This window comes from Heteronotia binoei, chromosome 12, assembly GCF_032191835.1.
Source record: "Heteronotia binoei isolate CCM8104 ecotype False Entrance Well chromosome 12, APGP_CSIRO_Hbin_v1, whole genome shotgun sequence".
In the NCBI taxonomy this organism is placed as follows: Eukaryota; Metazoa; Chordata; class Lepidosauria; order Squamata; family Gekkonidae; genus Heteronotia; species Heteronotia binoei.
This window is the reverse complement of record NC_083234.1, coordinates 2,203,735-2,227,088: the sequence shown is the minus strand read 5'-3', so window position 1 is coordinate 2,227,088 and position 23,354 is coordinate 2,203,735. Positions and strand designations below refer to the sequence as shown.

Here is a 23,354-nt window from a genome sequence, read left to right as displayed (position 1 = left end):
CAGGCTGGCTCTGGCAGCCACTCCTTTGCTGGGGAGGGAGGAGGGACGGAGGCTGTGGTGCAGAGACGGAGTGGGAGAGGCATCGACAAAGAGGGTCCTGCTTTCCAGCAGCGGCGGCGGCGGCCACTGCTCAGTGCTTGTCCATGGCCAAAGTGCTGCCGTTGGCCTTCGGCTTGGACTTGAAGGAGAAGCGCTTGATGAGACGCCGGGAGAAGCTGCCGGATTTCTTCCTGGGGGCAGAACTCGCGCTGGCATTTGGCAAGTCGTCGTGGGACTGGCTGAGGCCGACTTCTCTCTGCTTGTTCTTCCTTCGGAAGATGAGCTTGGTGCCGCTCCGCAGGAAGTTCACTGCAGCCGGAGAGGGAAGGGGCAAAGAGGACCAGGAGAATGACGGGACGGCAACCCGTTCTCCCTGACCAGGGATTGGGCACCGGCTGGGAACAGGCCATTCCCTGCTCAGGCTCCTCTCCCACCCAGCACAGCCTCCGCAATCAGCCTGGGCCCTCCAGAGTACAGCAGGCCTGCCTGCTCAGAAGGGAAGGTGCCGCTGCTGCTCTACCCCATACCACCCACCCCGAGAGCTGCAGCCCCAGGAATCCAGGGACAAAACCTGCCGGGGGGGGGGGGGGGCTGCTGCAGGGACTGGGGAGACCCCTGCCCTCACCTTTGTGGTCTTTCAGGCTTCTGGTCTCTAGAGCCCCCGTGGAGCCAGTCTCCGATTCCACATCCTCCACCGAGGGTCTCTCCGAGATGTCCGAGCGGGTGGTCTCGTCCAGCTCCTGGCTGGCCCTGTGGGCCGAGTAGGAGGCCTCTGGCTCCCCAGTGCTCTGAGTGTGGTCCAGCATGCCAGCCATAAGGGAGTCTTCACGGAGCGTGGCCTCCAGGGATGCAGCATAGCCAAGGGAGAGAGCCATTTCGTCTTGTGCAATTGGTACCTGGGGGGCCCAACAAAAGGACAGGCCAGTAGAAGGACAATGGGAAATGCGTCCCCCCTCCCCTCCCCAAAGCCCATGAGCCCCCAGCTACCTTGGAGACCCCGGAGATGATGAGGGTGCTCCGCTTGGTGGGCGTCTTCTTGGCCGGCCGATTGGTGGCCTCCGTTAGCTGCCTGATGGCTGTCTCAGCAACAGGGTCCAAGCCATTCGAGACGTGGCTGCTTCCTGGAAGGCAGAAGGGACACCCGAGGGGCCCTCAAGTCCAGGCATTTGGTGGCAGAGCTCCAAGGGGCTGGGGAATCTCTCCCACTCTGCCCAAAGAGGCCATGGCTGTGGCTGGCCTTTGCGCTGTTCCCCCCCCCCCCCCATGGCTGGCTGGCCTCACCTCAGAGAGCAAGCACGTGAAGGGCAGCAGGACATCTGCCCTTCCTTCACCCTTCCCTTCTTGGGCAACTTACTGCTGCTGGTGGGCGAGGCGCTGCTGGGGCAGCTGTTCTCCGGAAGCACGGTGGTCACTTTCTCCGTCACTTCCACCTTTGAGGGGGATCTTGAGGGCGAATCTGGAGGAAGGGGCAGTGCAGAAGGAATGAACAAGCTCCCCCTCACTGGCCCTCTCCCGCCCCATCTCCTCATCACTGGTTCCACAGAGCTCGGGGCTGTCGGCCCTGCCTGGTCCCACTCGGAGAGAACAGCTGAGAAACACCCCCGCCCCAAACCAAAAACAAACTGGCAAACTCCAAGGCTCTTCCCCCCCTTCAAAGATGCCTGCCACTCAAGGCCCTCCCCCCCACAAGCCCTGGCAAACAGGCAGGCCAGCTCCCGGAACCCAGCACTGCCCTGCAAGCACCTGGTGGGAATCAGGAGCGGCATTTTAACAAAGGCTGTTGGCTCTAACACAGACATAGATGAGAATGTTATCAAGAGCCCTGTTGGGACAGACCAGGGAGGGTCCATCGAGACCAGCATCCTGTCTCACAGAGCAGCCAAACAGTTCCTCTGGACAATCAACCACAGGGCAGAAAGGCCAAAGCCTTCCCCTAGAAGAACATAAGCAGAGCCCTGCTGGGTCAGACCAGGGAGGGTCCATCTAGCCCAGCATCCTGCCCCGCACAGTTGCTCCGGAGGGTCAACAAAAGGGCAGAGAGGCCGAGGCCTTCCCCTAAAGAACATAAACAGAGCCCTGCTGGGTCAGCCCAGCAAGGGTCCATCTAGTCCAGCCTCCTGTCTCACACAGCAGCCAACCAGTTCCTCTGGAGGGCCAACAAAAAGCAGAGAGGCCAAGGCCTTCCCCTGAGAAGAACATCAGAAGAGCCCAGCTGGATCAGGCCAGGGAGAGTCCATCTAGTCCTCTGGAGAGCCAACAACAGGGCAGAGAGGCCAAGGCCTTCCTTTGAAGTTGCCTCCTGGCTGTTCTGGGATTCAGAGATTTAATGCCTCTAAATGTGGAGGTTCCCCTCAGTCACCCAGGCTAGTAGCCACCTCTCCGCCATGGATCTTTCTAATCTCCTTTTAAAGTGGTTTATTTCTGTGGCCATCGCTACATTCTCTGGCAGTGAATTCCACATTTTATCCACTCTGTATAAAGTAGTATTCCCTTTTGTCTATCTTGAACCTACTGCCCATAAATTCCATTGATTGCCCACAAGTTCTAGTATTTTGGGAAAGGGAGAAAAATTCCTGGTTGTCAACTCTCTCCACCCCATACAGAATTTTATAAATCTCAATTATGTCCCCCCTTAGTCCTCTTTTTCTAAACTGAGAAGTCCCAGACTCTGCAATCACTCCTCCTCCAATCCCCAAATCATCTTGGCTGCCTTCTTTCATATTCTTGCCAGGCCTGCAGTGTCCTTTTGGGGATATGGTGGCCAGAACTGGACACAGGATTCCAAATGAGGCCTCACCATAGACCGAATGCAGCGGCATTACAATAGTGGCCGTTTTATATGGAGTCCCTTTCCTAATAATCCCTAACTTGGCACTTGCCTTTATCACTGCTGCAGCACTCTGGGCTGAGACTCCATGGAGGTCTCCACTATGCCCCCAAGATCTTTCCCCCTCTCAGCCCCAGTCGCCTATAGTGGAAGCTGGGATTTTTTGTCCCAGTGTGCATCGCTTTCCTGCCTTCCCACTGACCTTCTGGAACACTAGCTGGAAGTGTGACTTTTGCTCGAAATCAGCAGGTGACGGCTGAGCCAGTGGGGGAGGGGCTTCCAAGACCTGCTCCCCCCGCTGGCCATGCAGCTCCTCTGCTTCCACTGACGGGAGAGGAGGTTCATCACGCTGCCTAGCGAAGGGCCCAGCCCCAGGCCTTACCGAGCTTGCAGTCCATTTTGGGCCTGGACTGGACGGTGGTGACTGTGGTGACGATGGTGCCATCCGGCATGATGGTGCGGTCCATCTCGACCTTCTTGGTGGGCGTGATGCTGGTGCGCAGCCCCGGCTGAAGCTCTGGTGACTCCTGGTACAGCAGCTAAGAAGCACCGGGGGCAAGACCACCATCAGACAAGCTGGCACACAGGACAGCGGGTGCTCAGCAGAACCAGCCCCACGTCACTCCCGCAGGATGTGACCTCAATAGCGCCGGCCTGGGAGGGAGGGGTCTGAGCTGCAGCTCTTCCTCCCTCCTGCTGGTCTTTTAGCATCCGCCCATCTCTCACTGAAGGGGGAATCTCAAAAATACTCCCCAAACGCAAGGAAAGAGGAGAAGGCAGCTAAGCAATGCATTTGGACCACTCCACCCAGTTAGCTCAGGGGGGCATCTCAGCCCAGGCCTCAAGCCTCCACCCCCATCTCACCTCCACCATCAAGGCCGCGGCAGGGGGCAGCCTTTGGCCAGCCCTGGGATTCAGCTGGTACTGCTGCTGCCCTCGTGGCTCTTGGGAGGTGGAGTTCAGTGGGACTGTGGCAAATCCCAAGAGGGTTTCTGCAAGAGAAAAAAAAGCAGCACTGAGAACACCCCAGGACCAAGCACCTGCTTGTGCCACGGCATGCCACACTGACTTGTGCAACACCCCAGAGTATTTCCCCCCACATCCACCGAAGGCCACGTCTCAGTCCTTTTAGAAAAGCCCCATGCTGCCTCTCCAGAGAACCATCCTGAGATGCCCATGAAATGGAGAAAACTCAACCCTAAAACCACACTGACAACTGTAACAGCAGTGTTAAAAATCACCCCCATAGTTAGAAAGGCCTGAGTAAAAAGGTAATACATTGGCCCGGTGCCTCAAAGAGAGTACAAAGGCACGAGGTAAGCATCAGAAGGAAAGGACAATCCACAGGCAAGGTGCCATCACTAAGAAAGGCCCTGCCTCGGATCACCTAATGCCTGCAGGTGGAGGCACCAAGCACAGGATTTGAAATGAGAGGCCAGGCACTCTCCCCCGTCTGTCGGCCTCAACGTTCTGCAGCTACAAGCAAGGTCAAGAGACCCTCATCCATCTGAGCTTCTGGCCACCCCACTTTGGACCCTTGGGAGAGGGGCTCTCCTTCCCTGGGCCCCACACAAGCAGCCCACCTCCCTTGCCCCAAAAGAAAGATGCTGGAAGGCACTTAGAATCACAGAGTGGGAAGGGCCCTCCAGGGCCATCTAGTCCAACCCCCGGCACAATGCAGGAAACTCACAAATACTTCTTCCCCACACATACATCCCCAGTGACCCCTCCTCCAGGCCCAGAAGATGGCAAAAAGACAACAACCCCCCCCCTCCAGGATCCCTGCTCAAACTGGCCTAGAGCAAAACTGATGCCCCCTCCCCCCAGACACTCACCCTGGCCAGCGCTGCTGTTCCCGAGCACACTCAGTGTCAGCTCTTTGCTTCCTGGTCCAAGCTCCCTGCCCAAGCAGACAGAAACAAGCGGGGGGGGGTGTTATTTCTGCCCCGTGCCCTCCCTTCAGGCTCCCAGCCACTGAGCTCTATAAAGCGGGGCGGGGGGGTGGGGGGAGGGAGCCCCACAGGAAAAGGCTTGTGCAGGAGAAGAACGTTTTTCCGGGGGAGCAGATGAGAGCCTGCATTATGCAGGAACACTTCTGGAAAAGCAGAAACTGATGAAGCAGCTGGACACTGCATTGTCTTCTGCCGCCAAGGGCCAAATCGACCGGCATCCGTGCATGCAAATGAGGGATTACCCAGAGTGCCCTCTCTGATAAACCTCTGCCCCCTCCCCCCCCCGCCCACAGAGACAACACCTGCAGTTCCTTCCTTACAGGAGGAGTCTGTCCGGCCACTCCACGTGGCCTGTGGGGCTGGAGCTGCTGGGCGGCACCGCCTTGGTCCGCTTCCGCTGCCGAGGACTGTCCAGCTCTGCCACGCAGCACAGCTGCCCGCTTCCTGGAAAGGGCACAGAACACCAGGCTGAGCACCAGCACCTGCCTGCCCTCTCTCTGCACCTTCCCTCCCCCCAGGGCAGCAACAGGGACCAGCCCTTTGATTACCCCGCTTCCTTCCCTGGTCTGGTCTCTCCTACAGCCAGCTGGCTAAGTGGGACGGCAGCACCCTCATGAACCAAAAATGGGCAGGGGGGGGAGTGTCTCCCAGGCCCTCCCTCATTGCACCACTGCTGGGCCGGCATTTGAACCTCCAGACTCAGCCAGCTCCCTGGAGCACGCTGCATGCTGGGAAGGCAGGACCTCCTCTCAAAGACCTCCCACCCCCTCCACAGGTGGAGCCAGCCTCCACTCAGCACAGGTGGCTGCCGAGCGTGCTCACTTTCTGCCCCCCAGGGGAAGCAGGCAGACCTTCCTGCCCACCCCCTACCCTGCTGAACTGCAAGAGGGAAGGTGCCCCCCATGCTGGGGCCAGCGACAGCAGCCCACTCCCCCCAGATGGGATGGGAGCCTCCCCGTTTCCTCCCCACACCTTGAGCCTCCTCGCAGTCCAAGCGCACGGCCCGCAGGTGCTGGAGCAGGAGCCTGCGTGTGGGAGCTGCTGCTGCTGCTGCGCTGGACGGGGACCCCGGAAGGCGCTTGTTACAAGACTTCTGTTGGTGAAAGTGCAGAAGAGAGGGGGGTGAGCAGGATGGCAGCCCCAGACATCCATATCCACCCCTCAGCTGAACAGGGAAAGGGGGGCATGCCAGCGGGCCCTGGCCATGCAGAGCTCGCTCCAGGACCCCTTGCCACCTCCCACACAAGGCCCCCCCCCGCCTCCTAGGAAAAGCCTCCCAGCTCTCCCACCTGGCCACTAGCAATGCAGGCCTCCAGGTTCACCAGCATGGCCGGCTGAGTGCTGACCACAGCATCCTCAATCAGATCCTTGACAGTGGACAGGTCAACCTTCCCATCGTTGTCCTGGATGGAAGTTCAGAGGAAGAACTTCAGAGGAAGTTCAGCCAAGGCAGCTGGCAGGGGCAAGAGGGGCTGCTGGAGGCGGAGTTTCAGGAGCCACTTCCAAGGGAGGAGAGCTGAGAGTGTGGGGCAGGGAGCACCGGCTGCCTCCCAAGTTCTGGGCAAGGCAAAGCTTTCAGCCTTTCACTCAGCCTGCCTCTCTCCCAAGCGACTCGGGCAGGTGGGCAAAACTGCCTCCACAGCAGGTGTAGCAGGGCCTCCCCATCCAGGTAGGTGTCTCAGGCTGTGTTAGTCCAACACCAAGTCAGGGAAAGGAGTGGCAGCGCATCTACAGAGCAGGAGTGCATCAGCAGGATGGGTTTTCCAGGCCATGGCCACCCAGAGCTCTCCTCAAGCAGAAGGGAAAGAGCCTGGAGGGACAAGCTTTCCTGACCTGGCCAGATCTCAGCATCTACGTGGGACCAGCCCCGGGGTGGGAGGGAGACCACCAAGGAGTCTTCAGAGGCAGGGAACGGCAAACCACCTCTGGACCTCTCTTGCCTTGGAACCCCCACAGCAGTGACTGGACAGCTGCTGTGTAGCGGTTAAGCATGCAGACTCTGATCTGGGAGAACTGGGTTTGATTCCCCACTCTTCCACATGCACCTGCTGGTTCTCTCAGAGCTGTTCCGCTCAAGAGCAGTTTCTGTGAGAGCTCTCTCAGCTCCACCAACCTCACAGGGCGTCTGTCTGTTGTGAGGAGGGGAAGGGAAAGGAGATTGGAAGCTGCTCTGAGACTCCTTTGGCTAGCGAAGAGCGGGATATAAATCCAATCTCTTCTTCTCTTCCACGACTGCTGCCACCCCAATAATGGCACATGCCCCAGTCTGGGACTTTGCTCCCTCTTGAGCTCTTGAAGGACACCCTGCCCCTCACAAGCACCCAGATGCTGTGGACTTCCTGCAGCTCAAGGTGAGGCTCTGAGGGCACAGCTGCAAAGAGGGAGGTGGGCTCATGGGAAAGGGCTGCCCCCCGCCCGGTGTGCCTTGGCAGTTCACTCACTTCATGGAGCTGAAACTTCGGGGCCACCACCAGGTCCAAGTCCGGCCTGTCCTGGAAGGCCCAGGACACCAGGAGACCTTCATCCTCCATCTCCTCCAGGCGGACCACCAGCTGGGCCAGGGGAGCAGAGGAAAGCCCTTGTTAGCATGAGGCGCCACCACTTGTGCAGGGGGAGGAACCTGAGTCCCCTGCTTACAAAGTGCAGATGCCCTCCCCTGAGCTCAAACCACCCCGTCAACTTGCACATCAAGCTCAGAGGCAGCCCCAGCCCAGCCCCCCAGTCTCCCAACCAGCTCCTCCGCAGGCAGCCCCTCACTCACCTGGGCCTGCAGCACAGCCAGGGTGACATAATAGGTGTCCATGGAAACAGCAGCAGGCGACTGCTGCGTGACCAAAACAGGGAACTGCACAGCATCGGCAGAAAGGTGGCAACGTAACACCTGGAGAGGGGGAGGGGGGAGAGTGACCACCCCAAAGGCAGGCAGCAGAGAGCAAGGCTTACAAGAGGAGGCTGCAGAACATACTGGGCTCCCTCTGCCAGTCTGTCCCAGTGAGGCTCAGCTCACACAAAGCTACCCCTGAGCCTCCAGGGTTCTGCAGCTGGGGGGGGGGGCAGGGGCCACTGCATTTGTCCTTCTGCATTGTGCAGAGGGTTGGACTAGATGACCCTGGGAGTCCCTTCCAACTCTATGATTCTAAGAATGCCCTTTAAGTGCCTTGGCAACTGCCATCTTGCCCCTTCCCCTTCGTCAAATTTTAGACTGCCTTTTGGCAGGGGGGCTTTCACTTTACCCCAAGCCTTGCTGCCCCATACAAGAAAACTCCCCCCCCCTCAAAAAAAGATGGGTCCACCGAGACCTGAGCTCCAGCCCTACAAATGATCCAGGGGCCAAGAGGGCAGTGCCCCCTCAGGGGAAGGCCTGCCGGTCCATCCTCTGCCACTATGGAATCTGCCCCCCCATGTAAACTCTGTGGGGGGGGGGAGACACCAGGGCCAGCAGGGAACCGGAGGAGGCACCGAGGGTCGCTTACCATGCTGTGGTCTGACTGGTCAGCACAGGTCACGTGACTGATGTTGACCTCGGGCAGCAGGTGAGGGCTGTCCTCAAAGGTAATCTGGATGGAGCTCTGGTGGAGGACAAAGTGTGGTCAGGCCCCAAACAGGGAGCCTGCAAGAGCCACACAAGCCAGGCCTGCAGACCAGCTGCTGAGGACACCTGAAGCCGCCACTGCCGCCTTCTGCTGATTCAGAGCCACCTTGGTCCCTCAAGGTCAGGCCCCGGGCAGAGAAAAGTCAGTCACATCACCTGGTCTTTGCAGGTGAAGACTGTGGGGACTGAACCTGGGAGCACCTGCAAGCCAGGCAGAGGCTCTGCTCCTCCACCATGGCCCCTCCCTCCCTCCCTGGGAGCTGCACCTGGTCTTCAGGCTGGAGTTGCCCTGGAGGAAATGGCTGCGTGGGGGGGGGGGGTGGACTCACATTCCTGCTGAGCTCCCTCCCCTCCCCAGGCTCCACCTCCAAATCTCCAGGAATTTCCCAGCCAGAGTTGGCAGCCCGAGCTGGAACACAAGGAGGGAGGGGAAAAGGCCCTGACAAGGATCAGGCAGACCCACCCAGGGAGCGAAAAGGGGCCAGGAAAGAGATCTGGCAGCTGCTCGGCCTCCCACAAGGAAGAACCTTTTCTGAGAGCCAGGCCTGCCCGTGCCAACCTCGCTGCAGGTAGGCAGCCCCAGTGGGCAGCTGCAGAAGAGCAAGAGAGGCCCGCAGGGGCTCCTGCCAGGGACTGAGGAGCTTCCCAGCCTGAGGAAGGCAGCAGCCACTCGGGGAAGGCTACACCCTGGGAATCGTGTCAGTCTTGAAAGAAGCAGCAGGAAGGAACGCGCTCTCTGGGGCTTTGTGTGGTTTTCGCCCAGGGAGCCGCTGCCAGCAGGTGCCCCTCCTAAAGAGGCAAAGTGGCACTGCTGGCAAGGCTCAGGTCAGGATGCCATTGCTGCATGATGGAGACATTTCCCCCACCTGCAGAGAGGTGTCAGAGAAAGCCCCTCCTGTTGGATTTCTGCCTGGCACACAGCAGTTAAAGCTGCAGAAGCCCAGCAGAGATGAGGCAGAGCACACTCCACTCCAGGCTTGCCCTGCCCCGGCAACCAGAGGACCCGGGGGCTGAAGGAAGCAGCGGCCTGGCTCAGGAAGAGCAGAGGGAAGCACCTCCCCCTCCATTATTCACTGCTGGCTGCGGAGTGACTCAGAAAAGAGCCCTGCCTTCTTCCGTGGGCAGCCCGAAGCCATTCAGGTGAAACACAAGCAGAGTTGCCGTGGGAGCCGGGGAGGGGGCTGGAATGCCAGCCTCAGTGTGGCAGAAGCAGGGATGAAGCAGCCCCCCACCCTGCGTGGGCCAAGGCTCGCTTTCCCTGGTGTTGGGGCCTGCTGGGGCAGAAAGGAGGAGAATAACAGGCAGCTGCAATTCCTCTCCTGGCCCCCACCAGCCAGTCTTTTCCCATGGGAGGGGCTGGGCAGGAGAGAGGCCCAAGAGGGCAGACCCGACGCACCAGATGGCTGTCAGCAGGAGCTCACAGAGCCCCCCCCCCCTCATACACACAAAGAGCCCAGAAGCTCTTCCTTCTTCCCTGCAGACAGGAAGCATCTCTCAGTTTAGGGGCCCCAGCAGCCCTGGAGCCACACGCTGCCTCCTTTCCTCCCTCTCTAGCCCGAACCTGGAGCCCAAAGAAGGGGGGAAGCACTTGCACAGGGGGCTCTTCTTCGTGGCCCCCCACTTGGCAGGCTGGCTGGCTCTGCTAGGAACTCTGCCCCTCTTCCTGTGCAAAAAGGTTCAGCGGGACCACCCTCCCCCCCCCCCCCGAGATGTCCTCTTGTGCCAGGGCATCACTTGGGGGGCGCAGATTTACCAGCAGACGGACAAATGGGAGCTCTCTAAATCAGCTACACAGTAGCCTCAGAAGCCAAAGGCAGGCACCAGACTCCAGACCCACCCCCAGCCCACACACAATACATTCAGCATGAGAAATAATGTCTGTTTCCGAGATGGCTTCATGCATATGAACATGTTGAACCCAGCAAAAGTTAGAGGCGGAAGAGAAGGCAGACTTGGCCACTGTCAGATTTCTGCACCGGGAAGTGCAGTGACGGAAGCAGCACAGCAAAGCCAAACCAGAACAGCTGAACGCTCTCGGCACTGCTCCACAAGCCAACTCCCGCAACAGCAGAGAAGCCCCCAAAAGGTTTTGTTTATCCAATGCTTACTCCCACCCTGGGAAGCCCCCCCAGAAAGGGATACCTGGCCACAGACTCCCAGATGGCTCTCCCAACCAAGAACTGGATCAGTCAGCTGATCCCATCTAGCAGGGGGGAATGAGGAAAGGACCGGGAGGAGAGGGGGGCCCAGTGCCTCCGCTCCCAAGATGGAGAGCTCTACGCCAGATTGAGCCAGGCTGGGGGGCTGCCTGGAGCTTCCTTGGAGTCTGATCCCAAGAGCTCTGAGATGATGCCGGGAGGGGAGACTGGTTCTGCTTGCTCTCAGCAGACTCTCCCTTGGAGAGTCTCAAAGAACAAATAGGGGCCAGTCAGCCACAGGAACCCCCATTTGTGTTTGATTTGAAGGAAATTCACATCTCTGCAAGTCCTTCAGATGGCTCCCAGGAGTAGCTATGACACTGAAAAGAGCAAGAACTAAACCAGCCCCAAAGAGTCCGGGATCAGTGGTTGCCCAAAGAAATGTATTCCAGAGTCCTCAGCAGACCCCAAGGGGGGAATGGGGTGGGGAGCTGCCAGGGCCTCAGCCCGCTCGCTTCCTTGTGAACGCTCCGCCACTCATGCATGCATCCAGTCGCATGCACTGCACTGCCAGGGCCGTCAGGTGGCCGTGAGACGGGGCAGGGAAGGAGGTGCAGGCAGGCAGTGAGACAGACAGGTGTGTGGGGAGGGAGGGAGGGAGGGAGCCCCTGGGTGGGGACACTCTGCCAAGGGCTGGCCCTGCTTGTGGGGAGAGGAAGTGAAAGCAGAGTTCCACTACGGAGAGCCAGGAGAAGGACCTGGCCTTAAGCCCCTCCTCACTCCCCCGCCCCCAGTACAGGAGAAAAGGCACTGAGGTGTGGAAGCCTGGATTCCACAGTGACTCTCTCCCCAGAGCCCCGCTCTCCCAAGAAACACTCTGACCAAAGGGGACCCAACGTCTCTAAAGAAGGGGGCTCACATGTAAGAGGAGCCCAGATTTCCTGCCCCCTCCCCTCAAGCACTGAATCCAATTTTATTTCAGGCTTGTCTATGTAAATAAAGACCTAATTGAGAGGTCCAACCAATCCCTGCGATTCATGATTGCGTCTTGCTAGCTCCAGTGCAGCCTACTGAAGGAAGCAACCAGCCTATGTCCACCCCTCAAAAGGAAGGTGGACCAAGGGCAGAAGAGCTCAGAAAGTCACCAGCAGAGCAAACCCCACCCTGGATCGGGCCTGCACCGCACTGGCCCTCTCTGGTTTGGTGCAGCAGCACAGAGCATGAGGCTGAGCCATGAGTCCTCCAGGGCAGTCTCCCTTCCGGCTCCAGCCATGGGGCAGGGGCAAGCAGGGCTGACCTTGCTGGCTGAACACCAGGGAAGAGCAAGCAAACTCTGCTGGCAAAGACTGGAGAGCTTTCATTTTCATGTGTCTTAACACTACGAAGGAGCCTAGGGCCTTCTGTGAAGCTTCTAGTGGCCCAGAGCCCAGCTCCAAAATGTCCCTCCCATCACTTCCTTCCTGCCACTTGACTTTGGCTGCTGGTCATCTCATAGTGCTAGAAGCAAAACCAGTCGCTTGCCAAAACTCCGTCCACTCCAGTGAGCGTCACTGGACAGGAGATGGTTTTTGTGTTTGTATTATACTGTAGACTGCCATGCATACATTGACAGGAGACATAAAATTTCCTGTATCGTTATGACTCTCCTATCGAAAACAGCAAACACAGCATAATGGAACAACTGCATCCATTTTGTGGCCTGCACATCTAGCAGGAAGCTGACTCAAGCTGCCACCATGCCTGCAGGTGGAAAAACAGGCCCATGTTCCTTCTTTGAGAAGCCCTACGCTTGCCGGACTCTCCAAGGGAGTCCTTGACTAAGCTGGGATTTCAGCTTCGGTCTTGGGTTCCAATAACATCCCCTGTCCAAGATTTGGATCAGCAGAACTGATGACAGAATCGCTGCAAGAAAGAGAATTCCCTGCATAGGCCAATCATAATAGGCAAAACAAACGCATGCAGGGCGGTGGGGGTACAAAAGCCGGGGCTAAGCAGAAAGGAGCCTCCCCCCGCCCATGCTTTCCAACTCCCAAAGGGCAGGGGAGGAACAGCTGACTCCCCCCAGAGCAGAATTCAAAGCGGAGAGGGGCAGGCTGTCCCTTGCAACAGTGGGGCCATCTTTAGTGCCTCTGCCACAGGGGCGACCAAGAGCGCCGGGCACGCGCGGCCCTGGGCTGGCCGCGAGCTTTCGAGGCTGCGGGAACCCCGCCGCCAATCCCGGGCGCCCCGAGCTCAGCTGAGGAGCAGCCGGGACGGAGGCCGCTCCTGCCTCGAGAGGATCCCTCCCGCGCGCAAGCCCCGTGCGTCCCCCGAGGGCTGGGCTCCTTACCCCGTGGCGGCGGGCTTGGTGGTTGAGGGCGCGCAGCCAGGCGCGGCGCCAGCTGTGGCGGAAGGCGCGGAAGGCGAAGAGGGCGGCCAGGAGGGCGCGGGCGCCGGGGCGGTGGGGGGCGGCGGGGCGGCGCAGCAGCAGGGCGCTCCAGAGGCCCCGGGCCAGCTGCACCAGCCAGGCGGCCACGACGAGCAGCGAGGCGCCGAAGAGCAGCACCAGCGCCGCCCAGCCCAGCCCCCCCGCCCCGGCCTCCATGCCAGCCTCACCGGCCACTGCCCGCCAGCTACATGGCCACGGGGGCTCGAAGGCAGCCGCTCAGCCGCGGAGGAGGGAGGGAGGGAGGGCCGAGGCCGGCGCCGCTCCCTCCCCTCCCCTCCCGGCCGCCTTAAAGGCGCACGCCCTCCTAGGCCAGGCGCTGCCCCCCGCCGGTCGCCGCCGCCATCGCTCTCTTGGGCGCCCCTTCCTCCCCCTCCGCCCGGCTAAGCGACCTCGGCCTCGCCGCCCTTGGACTGCTGCCTGCCTCCCTGCCCGGGGGCTTGCGTGGCGCCTGGCAGTGGCCGCCCGTCGGGGAGACCGGGACTGGGCGGAGCGGCGCCGGCTTCCGGGAGACACAGAGCTCTGCAGCGCCGAACAAGATGCCTCCCGCAGCGGCCCCTTTAAGAGGCCCCGCCAATCCGGAGGAGGGTGACGTGTGGCTAGAGGCAGCTGTCACGTGACAAGGAAGGCGTGGCCATCTTTGGTGTGGGCGCCGCCACCGCGCTAAGGAGGCCGAGGGGGCAACCGGGCGCCGGGAGGAGGGCGTCGTTTCTTCCCGAAGCCTCCCCGCAAGCGACTCCCCTCCCCCGGCGCGAAGGGTGCGCGACTGCCGGCCGGCCTGCCGGGTCCATCCGGGGCCTGCTGCTGGGCGCCACAGCCAGTACCCAAAATGGCGGCGGCGTCGAGAGGAGGGGTCTAGAGCGGGCTAGTTTCCGGGGGGACTTCCGGCGGCGCTTCCGGGCCTTGGGGGCCTCCGAGATGTGGCCGCTGCCGGGCGTGCCGCTGCTGACCAACCTGCTGCTGTCGCTGGCGGGCTTCGGGGCCACGGTGACCCTCATCCCCGCCTTCAAGGAGCACTTCGTGGCCGCCCGCCTCTGCGGCCTCGACCTCAACAAGGCCTCCCGGCAGCCCCTGTGAGCGGCGGGGCTCCCGGGCGGGGGTGGCAGCGGGAGGCCGGGGGCGGGGCCCGGGGCTGGAGAGGGATCCCCCCGGGGGAGGGCTGGACGCTGCATTGGAGGTTTACCCCAAATGGCAGAACTGGAGGGGGGGGGACCCACCGGAGCTCCAGCGCAGACAAGAGGAAATAGTTCTTTGCACAGCGAGGTATTTGCTACCAGAGGGTGCAGTGATGGCTTTAGAGAGCAGGTAGACGGTGCTTTCTTTTTGCGGGGAGGGGAGTATTTTGTGTGCCTGGAAGTCATGGTTGACTTCTGATGGCCCTTAGTGGGGCTTGGAGGTTCGGAAAAGTGGCTTGATGCAGCCTGCCCGTCTCCCGCTCTTGGTATTCCTTGGAGCTCTCCCAGGGTTGGCCCTGCTTAGCTTCCAAGATCTAGGGAGACTGAGCTTGCTTGGACTATCCAGGTCAGGGCCTGGGAGTTAGATGCTTGAAGGCTGGATCTGCCAACAGCTGTTAGTCCTGGCGACTAGAGGAAACTTCCACATTCAGAGACAGCAAACTGTAGAATCCCAGGGCCAGGAAGCACCACCAGGCGAAGGCTTCGGCCTCTCTGCTCTGCTGTTGGCCCTCCAGAGGAACTGGCTGACCGCTGTGTGAGACTGGATGCTGGACTGGATGGACCCTCCCTGGTCTGACCAAGCAGGGCTCTTCTGATGTTCTTCTTAGGGAAAGGTCTCAGCCTCTCTGCCCTGCTGTTGGCCCTCCAGAGGAACTGGTTGGCCACTTTGTGAGACAGGAGGCTGGACTAGATGGACCCTCCCTGGTCTGTTCTAGCAGGGCTCTTCTGATGTTCTTCTCAGGGGAAGGCCTCGGCCTCTCTGCCCTGTTGTGGGCCCTCCAGGGGAACTGGTTGGCCACTGTGTGAGACAGGAGGCTGGACTGGATGGACCCTCCCTGGTCTGACCAAGCAGGGCTCTTCTGATGTTCTTCTCAGGGAAAGGTCTCAGTCTCTCTGCCCTGCTGTTGGCCCTCCAGAGGAACTGGTTGGCCACTTTGTGAGACAGGAGGCTGGACTAGAGGGACCCTCCCTGGTCTGACCCAGGAGGGCTCTTCTGATGTTCTTCTCAGGGGAAGGCCTCGGCCTCTCTGCCCTGTTGTGGGCCCTCCAGGGGAACTGGTTGGCCACTGTGTGAGACAGGAGGCTGGACTGGATGGACCCTCCCTGGTCTGACCCAGCAGGGCTCCTCTGATGTTCTTCTTAGGGAAAGGTCTCAGCCTCTCTGCCCTGCTGTTGGCCCTCCAGAGGAACTGGTTGGCCACTTTGTGAGACAGGAGGCTGGACTAGATGGACCCTCCCTGGTCTGTTCTAGCAGGGCTCTTCTGATGTTCTTCTCAGGGAAAGGTCTCAGTCTCTCTGCCCTGCTGTTGGCCCTCCAGAGGAACTGGTTGGCCACTGTGTGAGACAGGAGGCTGGACTAGAGGGACCCTCCCTGGTCTGACCCAGCAGGGCTCCTCTGATGTTCTTCTCAGGGTAAGGCCTCAGCCTTTCTGCCCTGTTGTTGGCTCTTCTGAGGAACTGGTTGGCCACTGTGTGAAAAAGGAATCTGGACGGGATGGACCCTCACTGGTCTGACCCCACAGGGCTCTTCCGGTGTTCTCATGGGGCTCTGTTCTGGTCCAGGTGTGCTGATGCTCCTTCCAAAGACATGCCAGAGGCTGCTGGCCAGTGAGGGTGGCTCCTCACACTCTCCTGCTTGTCTGACTCCCCTCAGCTCCAGGCAGGCCGTTGGGTAGTGGCCCTGCTAGGGTGTGTGGGACAGGCACGTTTTGGCTGCGCAGCCGGCTGCTAACTGCTCTGTGTGGTTGTCTGTTTCCAGCCCAGAATCCCAGGGGGTCATCAGCGGGGCAGTGTTCCTGATCATTCTCTTCTGCTTCATCCCAGTGCCCTTCCTGAGCTGCCTAGTTGAGGAGCAGTGCAAGGCATTCCCACACCATGAGGTGAGTGCCTGGCAAACACTGGAGGTGTGCGGCTGGCTGGCTGCCCAAGGCCCAGGCCTCACAGTCTCTCTCCCCTCCCCACCCCTGCAGTTTGTGGCTCTCATTGGCTCTCTCCTGGCCATCTGCTGCATGATCTTTCTGGGCTTTGCGGACGACGTCCTCAACTTGCGATGGCGCCACAAGCTCCTTCTGCCTACCATGGCGTCCTTGCCCCTGCTGATGGTGTACTTCACCAATTTTGGGAATACGACCATTGTGGTGCCCAAGCCCTTCCGGATGTTGCTGGGCCTGCATCTGGACCTGGGTGAGTGATCCAGGGCAATCCCGGGCTGTGTCTCAGCATCTCTCAGCAGCCACCCGTGCAAGAGGGGAAGGCGTGTGCTCAGAGGCGGGTCTCTTTTCTCACAGGCTTCCTGTATTACGTGTACATGGGCATGCTGGCCGTGTTCTGCACCAATGCCATCAACATCCTTGCTGGGATCAACGGGCTGGAGGCTGGGCAGTCGCTGGTGATCGCCGCTTCCATTATCACCTTCAACATCATAGAACTGAATGGTAGGGAAGGGGAAAGCCCTCTTTGAGGGGCTGCGCAGGAGGACAGGGTGGGATGTTCTGCAGAGCTTCAGGCTTTCGGGCCTAGCGGCACACAGCTGCCAACCCAGCAGTGGGTAGTGACACTCATGCTGGATCCCTGCAGCTGTTTTTTCTCTTCCTTCTGTCCTTGCTCACAGGAGACTACAGAGATGACCACATTTTCTCCCTCTACTTCATGATTCCCTTTTTCTTCACCACATTGGGGCTCCTGTATCACAACTGGTGAGATGTTCTATGGATCGGGGAAAGCAAAATTGTTTCTCCGGGGGGGAGAAGGCATGGAAGGGGCGCATACTGGCTTGCAGGCTCCAAATATCAGGTGCCAGATGTCAAGCAAGGCAGGGTCATTCAGTCAGGGGTCAAGAAGTCAGGCAACCAAGGTCACTCGGTCCAGGGTCAGAGATCCAGAAGTCAGGCAAGGCATTGATTTAGCAGCCATCATACATGTTGTGCCCATGCCTAACAGCCTCTCTTGGCTGCTTTTTATAGCTCCATGTCTAAGGATCATTCCTGTAGCCAGCTGTTCAGAAGCCACCCTGCAACTGCTCATCTTTGTTACCAGTAAGCAGCTGGCATCGGGCAAGGAGGCAAGCAGTTTGCCATCTTGTCTGTAGCTTTGTTCTCAGCCTCCATCTGCTGTGCTCTAAGGGTGTAGGTGATACTGGTGGGCTGGGAACAGCCAACTGAGGTTCACCTGCTGGATCAGGGCTGGAATGTGTTGGTGTCTCTGCACCACCTGTTGGCCATGAATCCTGACAAGCCCATAGCTCTGTCTCCTGCTAGTCAACTTTTTCTGGCTACATTGGACTCCTCTTTCCCTGAGGAGTCCTTGCTATCACTGAGCCCTAGCTGACCTGTGACAGGGCACAACACAGCCAGGTGGTTTACAGTGTGCAGCTGCCTCTTAGAGAGTGCTGGTGTATTGTGTGGGCATGCAGAGTACCTATGCAGTGCGTGTCCTGGAAAGAGCAGGAAATTAAAGCTCTCCATTGCACACAAGCCCTTTTAGAACTTTGATGCAAGATAGTCTTGTGCTACATGAGAAGTTCCACGAGGATGGAGATACCCGTCTCCCTTTGCCGAATTGCAGGCAGTGCTGTAACTGCCTCTCTGGTGATGGATGCCTGTAAATGCACTCTAGGTGCCCTACGTCTCTTTCCTTCCCCTGCTTGGTTCAGTGATCCTCCTGACATACGTTAAGCAATTCACCCATTGCACGTAGCAGTAGTGGGGAAAACATGAATCAAGGGTGGGTTCCAAAACTTCCCCAGGGTGTGCCCACCTTTGCTGTTTCCTTAAGGCTCCTCCCTCTGGCTGTGTTGCCTCCATTCCAGCTAATGTGTTTCTGCTTTGCTTGAATGCAGGTACCCATCCCAGGTGTTTGTGGGCGACACCTTCTGCTATTTTGCTGGCATGACCTTTGCTGTGGTGGGCATCCTTGGGCATTTCAGCAAAACCATGTTGCTCTTCTTTATCCCTCAAGTGCTGAACTTCCTCTACTCCTTGCCCCAACTCTTCCACATCATCCCCTGCCCACGCCATCGGCTGCCCAGGTAACAAGCACCTGACTGCAGCAGTTCCTTCTTGGCCTGGGTGTTTTGGCAGTGTGGCTTCTCAGAGTTCTTTGTGGGGAGCCACGATGGAGAAATCTGCTCTGATCCAGTTGCCTCCTTCCTCTGGCCTTTGCAGAGATGGGCTGGCCTCTGGCACTCCCCCCCCACCCCCGGCCCTCCTCCTGACCTCACTGAAAGAGAAGGACCCTGGCTCTCACGCTGGGCTCTGTCTGTGTCTGCAGATTCAGCCGTGAGACAGGCAAGCTGGAGATGAGCTACTCGAGATTCAAAGCCAAGAGCCTCTCTCCCTTGGGAGCCTCCATCCTCAAGGTAAGGGCACAAGCTCTGTGCTTGGCTCTCAAAGGCAGAGGGTGGGCTTGAGCACCCAGCTGGAAGGACTCTGCTGAGGCTGGCTGGACTAATAGCAATGGCCCAGGGAGGGGCCAACTCGCTCCTTCACCCTGGAGCGCCACCAGCAACAAATGTGTCTTCCCAGATGTCTGAGCGTCTCCACATGGTCGACGTACATCAGGGGGTGGACAAAGATGGCGAATACGTGGAGTGCAGCAACATGACTCTCATTAACTTGGTGATAAAGCTGATTGGCCCAACTCCTGAGAGAACGCTGACACTTTTGCTGCTGCTGATCCAGGTAAGCAGCTAGAAGGTTTGGAAGTGTTGCTTTCTCTGATGCCCCCGAGGAGCAGAGTTTGGGGCAGCCTTGGAGCTGGGGTGGCCGACTTCCGGTCTAGCATGACTCCAGACCCTTCTTCATAACTGCATAAGGGTGGCTGGTGGCCCAAGAGAGCGCCTTCTGGAGTGACTCCGTGTCCCTCATTCCTTTTTAGGTTGCCGGGAGCATCATTGCATTTTCTGTCCGGTACCAGCTTGTGCGGCTCTTCTATGACATCTGAGCTACTGCTGCTGTCTTCCTCGGCCTGCCTCCAGGGTGGTGCTGCGGTTCAGTTGGCAGCCAGCCTGCTTCCCAGAGACAGAAGGATTCCTTGGAAGATGGTCTTCGAGGCCGAGTGGTGCTTCTGGCGGGGTTTTGAATGCAGCACTTTTATGACACCCGCAGGTGTGGAAGGAAGGGGCCATAACACATGTAGAGGGGAATAGAGAGGGGTCAGGAGTTGGAGTATTGCTCTCCTGCTTGCTGGGCCTGTGCAGGCAAGCAGCTTGAATGCCTGCCCTTTCTGCTGTAAATCTCCTGCTCAGAGAACACCCCCTTCCCTCATGCTCCCACCCTGCTTTTCCCGGACTCTGGCACCTGCCTCTGTATGCAGAAGTGATGAGAGAAGGCTGTCGCAGCAGGGATCCGTGGCTTCCTCTGTGAACTGAACCCTCAAAGCCAAAGTGCTGCGGCCTCAAAGCCCCGAATCTGCGCTTGCTCTAGTGTGTGTCTGTGGGGAGGGGACTCTGTCCTTGTTTCCCCCTTGCTGCCTAGAGGGCTGGCTCCTAAGGACGTCGCTGTGATTGTCCTGGGGGCGTGGGCGGGGAGGCAGGGAAGTTGCTGCTGAGGCTGCCAGCCTGCGTTGTCCTTCCTGCTGACCTCCGGAGGCCTGAAGCCCCTGCTCACGCTGCTGCTGCTGCTTGGGCCCCTTCTGTCTGCATCCTCCCCAGTGGCAGTGCCCAGTCCTGCTGTGTTGCAGTCTCTCTGGTGCTTGTGGGGATAGGAGGCAAGAGGAGCCTGATGGAGCAGGGACTTCTGGGGTGGGGGGCTCATTTTGGTGGCAAGAATGGTGTCTGGTGGCAATCAAGGCGGAACAGATAGGAAATCAAAACGGAACAAGACCCCTTTGGCCTTCCAGGCCGCTGCTGGTCAGGTCTGAGGAGGAGCGGGAGGTACAATCGGGCAAAGCAGCCTCGTGGGTGCTGGACTGGCGGATGGTGCACAGGAGTCCCTCAGAGGTGCTTAGCCAAATGGCCCCTTTCCTTTTTAGCAGAGAGATGGAACTCTACCTCCTCCTCCCCCCCTGTACGAGGCTTGAATGTGGTCAGAAATAAATATCCCACCTTCTTCTGTCTCTCTGTATCCTTAACTGCCTCATGAAGGGAGCTTTGACTCTTTGAAAACTTTTGCCCCAAATGTCTTCTTGGACTGGCAACTGGCTGTTCTGCAGCAGACCAACACAGCTGCCCCTCTGAGTCTACACTCTCTGGGGCTCCTTCATTGATGTTCAAGTGCAAGCTGCAGTTATCTGTAGAATGCAGCCTTCCTCTTCCTGCACACTGGATTCTAGCAGTGGATTTTCATTACCTCTAGAGCGTGGCGGGGGGGAGGGGAGCGCAAGTACTCAAGAAGAGGTGCGGTGTCTCCCTGTGAAGATGGGGGTGGGTGGGTGCTGCCCAATACAATGGTGGGGGAGGAGAGAGGAAGCCAAAGGCTGTACCAGACCAGACATGTTTCCAGTGAGCCAGGCCCCATCTCTGAGAGCAGTCTAGGGTTTACTGGCTTGGGCAGCAATGATGGGCAAAGCCAGGTCCCTCGCCTTCTCCTTCTCCACCTGCTGCTGTGACAGACCTTGGGGGTGGCTTCCATTGTAGAAGGATGGAGGGAGACGCATCCAGCTTAATTGTGGAGGTCTTTTCCCACTCCAAAGCACAATACTAACATACACTGTGTATATGTGGTTTCTGAGCCTCTGGCCATTATTTGGAGATGCCAGGGATTGAACCTGGGACCTTCTGCTTACCAAGCTGATGCTCTACCACTGAGCCACCGTCCCTCCCCGTAAAAAGTCTGCCGTGAAAACATTGTGAAAGCAACATCACCCCAGAGTCGGAAACGACGTGCTTGCACAGGGGACTACCTTTACCATTTAAACAAGTAAAGTGTCTAGGCCACAAAGTGATGGTGGTATCACTTTGCTCTTAGTATTGTCTGCAGTTTTGGGCACCACAATTTAAGGATATAGACAAGCTGGAAGAGGTCCAGAGGAGGGAACAAAGACAGGGGTCTGGAGACCAAGCCCTATGAAGAAAGGCTGAAGGGGCTGGGGATGTTTAGCCTGGAGAGGAGACGACTGAGAGGTGATATAATCACCATCTTCAAGTAATTGAAAGGCTGTCATATGGAGGATGGTGTGGAGTTGTTTTCTGTGGCCCCAGAAGGTAGGACCAGAACCTCCTCCTTTGGAGGTTTTTAAATGGAGGCTACATGGCCATCTGACAGCACTGCTGATTCTGTGAATTAGGTATATCTTGAGGAGGGCAGGAAGGGCTGCATCACTGCTTAGTTCTTGTGGCCCTTTCTTACATGCCCAGGGAAATGCTGTTCTCCACTTTGGGGTCAGCAGTTTTTCTCCAGGCCACTTTGGCCAGGGATCCTGGAGGTTTTGTTTGCCATCTTCTGGGCACGGAGCCTGCAGCGGTCACTGGGGGTGTGGCGGGGAGAGGCATTTGTGAGTTTCCTGCATTGTGCAGGGGGTTGGACTAGATTACCCTGGAGGTCCCTTCCAACTGTAGGATCCAATGCAAGGGAAGGACATTGGCTGAACCGTGGGGCTTCCACCTCATACAGCAGCAGCCAGGTTTCGTGATGTGGGCCCATAGAAGGCAGGGCACAGAGACTGCTCCTGCACCCTGACCAGCATCCAGGTTCTTCCACAGTGAAAGGTAAAAAGTACATGCTGGCAGGGAATGCATGGGTTGTGAGATGCATCTGGTTTCAACCAAAGGCTCCTTAGAATCAGTTTGTCTGGAATTCTGTTTAGGATAACACTGGGGGTGCTTTTCCTGGGGAAACAGCAAGAGAAACTTGAGGAAAGAGAGACTAACTTACAGCCTTGGACATAAGAAAATTGCCTGTGTTCTCTTTATACTTTTAGGTGACTGGTCTCAGAGGGGTTCTTAATGGCTATCAGGGGTGGCCAAACTTGCTTAATGCAAGAGCCACATAGAATAGTCAGATGTTTGAGAGCTGTAAGACATGAAGGCAAACAGATGATAGAAGGGAGGGAGAAGTGGAAAGAAAGCAACGTTTAAGTTTCAATGCATTCTCCAAGCTGCAGGCTGGGGTGGCTTGCAGAAGTGATTTAAAGAGAGAAATGCCTTCTCCAAGCCTGCCAATGAGGTGGTGGTTGTGACTTCGAGAGCCACACAATGTGTGAAAGAGCCACAGGTAGCTCCTGAGCCGCAGTTCGGCCACCCCTGATGTATACGTAAGGAAGCAGAATCCCTCTGAGTCCCACTGATAGGTCGAGGAAGAAATGCCAGGGAGAGGCCGCTGGCCCGCCCGGCGGACTCCTCTCTGTTCTGGTCAGCCTGAGGGCTGTCTGCAACGTGCCTAGTGGGTGTGCACGTCTTGGATGCTGCTGCCTGAGCCCCCACTTGTGTGGCAATACTGGGAATGAAGGTTGTAAAGCGGCTCCAGCCTGCAGCGCTTCCCGCCCCCCTCCGCGCTAAACGGAGGCGGAGCAGCGGACTATCCCCTGCGAGGGCGCGGCGCTGTGCAAGGCGCGGGGCGGCTTCCTGAGCTTTTGAATCGGGCGCGCTGCCGCCCCATTGGTGGCAGGAGGCAGCCAATGAGCGGAAGGCCCGGGCGCTATAAAGGAGAGGCGCGGCGGGGCGCGGGCTGCTTCTGGGCGATGCCGGGCGGCAGGGGAGGCGAGGGGCGGGCGAGGAAGGCGCAGTCGCGCTCGTCGCGGGCCGGGCTGCACTTCCCGGTGGGGCGGCTGCACCGGCTGCTGCGGCGGGGGCGCTACGCGGCGCGGGTGGGGGCGGGCGCGCCGGTGTACCTGGCGGCGGTGCTGGAGTACCTGACGGCCGAGATCCTGGAGCTGGCGGGCAACGCGGCGCGCGACCACCGCAAGGCGCGCATCGTGCCCCGCCACGTGCAGCTGGCCGTGCGCAACGACGAGGAGCTGGGCCGCCTGCTGGGCCGCGTCACCATCGCGCAGGGCGGCGTCCTGCCCCACATCCCCGCCGCCCTCCTGCCCCGCAAGGCCGCCCCCGCCGCCAAGAAGACGCCCGGCCAGGCCTCCTCGCAGGAGTACTAGCGCCCCGGCCGAGAGGACGCCGCCGCCGCTTCCCGCCGAAGGAAAGAGCTCGCCGCCCGCTGCTGCCGCCCCCGCCGCCGGCCAGGACTTTGGCGCCAAACGGAGCCTGGCGGCTTCGCGCTCTCTGCTCATTAACTGGATTCCGGTACGCTGCACCCGCGCTCTCCTGGCTGGCTTTG

The 23,354-nt window shown here is 58.9% G+C and overlaps 3 protein-coding genes across 3 annotated transcripts; 2 read left to right on the top strand and 1 right to left on the bottom strand.

Moving 5' to 3' along the window:
• Positions 1–123: 123 nt before the first annotated feature.
• Positions 124–13,132, bottom strand: C2CD2L (C2CD2 like). Its single transcript, XM_060251048.1, has 14 exons — positions 12,878–13,132; positions 8,292–8,387; positions 7,580–7,699; positions 7,260–7,370; positions 6,108–6,221; positions 5,791–5,911; positions 5,139–5,262; positions 4,702–4,766; positions 3,731–3,858; positions 3,249–3,405; positions 1,394–1,495; positions 1,027–1,160; positions 665–935; positions 124–348 (listed from the first exon to the last, which is right to left on the bottom strand). The coding sequence occupies exons 1-14, from the start codon at positions 13,130–13,132 to the stop codon at positions 131–133; spliced, it is 2,016 nt and encodes a 671-aa protein (XP_060107031.1). The 3' UTR covers positions 124–130.
• Positions 13,133–13,854: 722 nt separating this feature from the next.
• On the top strand, positions 13,855–20,202 carry DPAGT1 (dolichyl-phosphate N-acetylglucosaminephosphotransferase 1). The gene is made up of 9 exons (XM_060251087.1): positions 13,855–14,046; positions 15,908–16,028; positions 16,119–16,332; positions 16,437–16,583; positions 16,760–16,844; positions 17,987–18,175; positions 18,418–18,505; positions 18,672–18,827; positions 19,024–20,202. Exons 1-9 carry the CDS (start codon positions 13,892–13,894, stop codon positions 19,087–19,089), a joined length of 1,221 nt encoding a protein of 406 aa, XP_060107070.1. The 5' UTR covers positions 13,855–13,891; the 3' UTR covers positions 19,090–20,202.
• Positions 20,203–22,764: 2,562 nt separating this feature from the next.
• LOC132580317 (histone H2A, sperm) lies at positions 22,765–23,175 on the top strand. The gene has a single exon (XM_060251049.1). The coding sequence runs from the start codon at positions 22,765–22,767 to the stop codon at positions 23,173–23,175; it is 411 nt and encodes a 136-aa protein (XP_060107032.1).
• Positions 23,176–23,354: the final 179 nt, after the last annotated feature.

Excerpts from the sequence above, each read along its gene's own strand:
- C2CD2L (XM_060251048.1), bottom strand. The coding sequence starts at position 13,132 with ATGGAGGCCGGGGCGGGGGGGCTGGGCTGGGCGGCGCTGGTGCTGCTC. Across the intron at positions 7,371-7,579 it reads TGGCTGTGCTGCAGGCCCAG|CTGGTGGTCCGCCTGGAGGA; the intron begins GTGAGTGAGGGG and ends CCCCTGGCCCAG. Across the intron at positions 4,767-5,138 it reads TGGCCGGACAGACTCCTCCT|GGAGCTTGGACCAGGAAGCA; the intron begins GTAAGGAAGGAA and ends CTGCTTGGGCAG.
- DPAGT1 (XM_060251087.1), top strand. The coding sequence starts at position 13,892 with ATGTGGCCGCTGCCGGGCGTGCCGCTGCTGACCAACCTGCTGCTGTCG. Across the intron at positions 16,029-16,118 it reads AGGCATTCCCACACCATGAG|TTTGTGGCTCTCATTGGCTC; the intron begins GTGAGTGCCTGG and ends CCACCCCTGCAG. Across the intron at positions 16,584-16,759 it reads CAACATCATAGAACTGAATG|GAGACTACAGAGATGACCAC; the intron begins GTAGGGAAGGGG and ends CCTTGCTCACAG.
- LOC132580317 (XM_060251049.1), top strand. The coding sequence starts at position 22,765 with ATGCCGGGCGGCAGGGGAGGCGAGGGGCGGGCGAGGAAGGCGCAGTCG.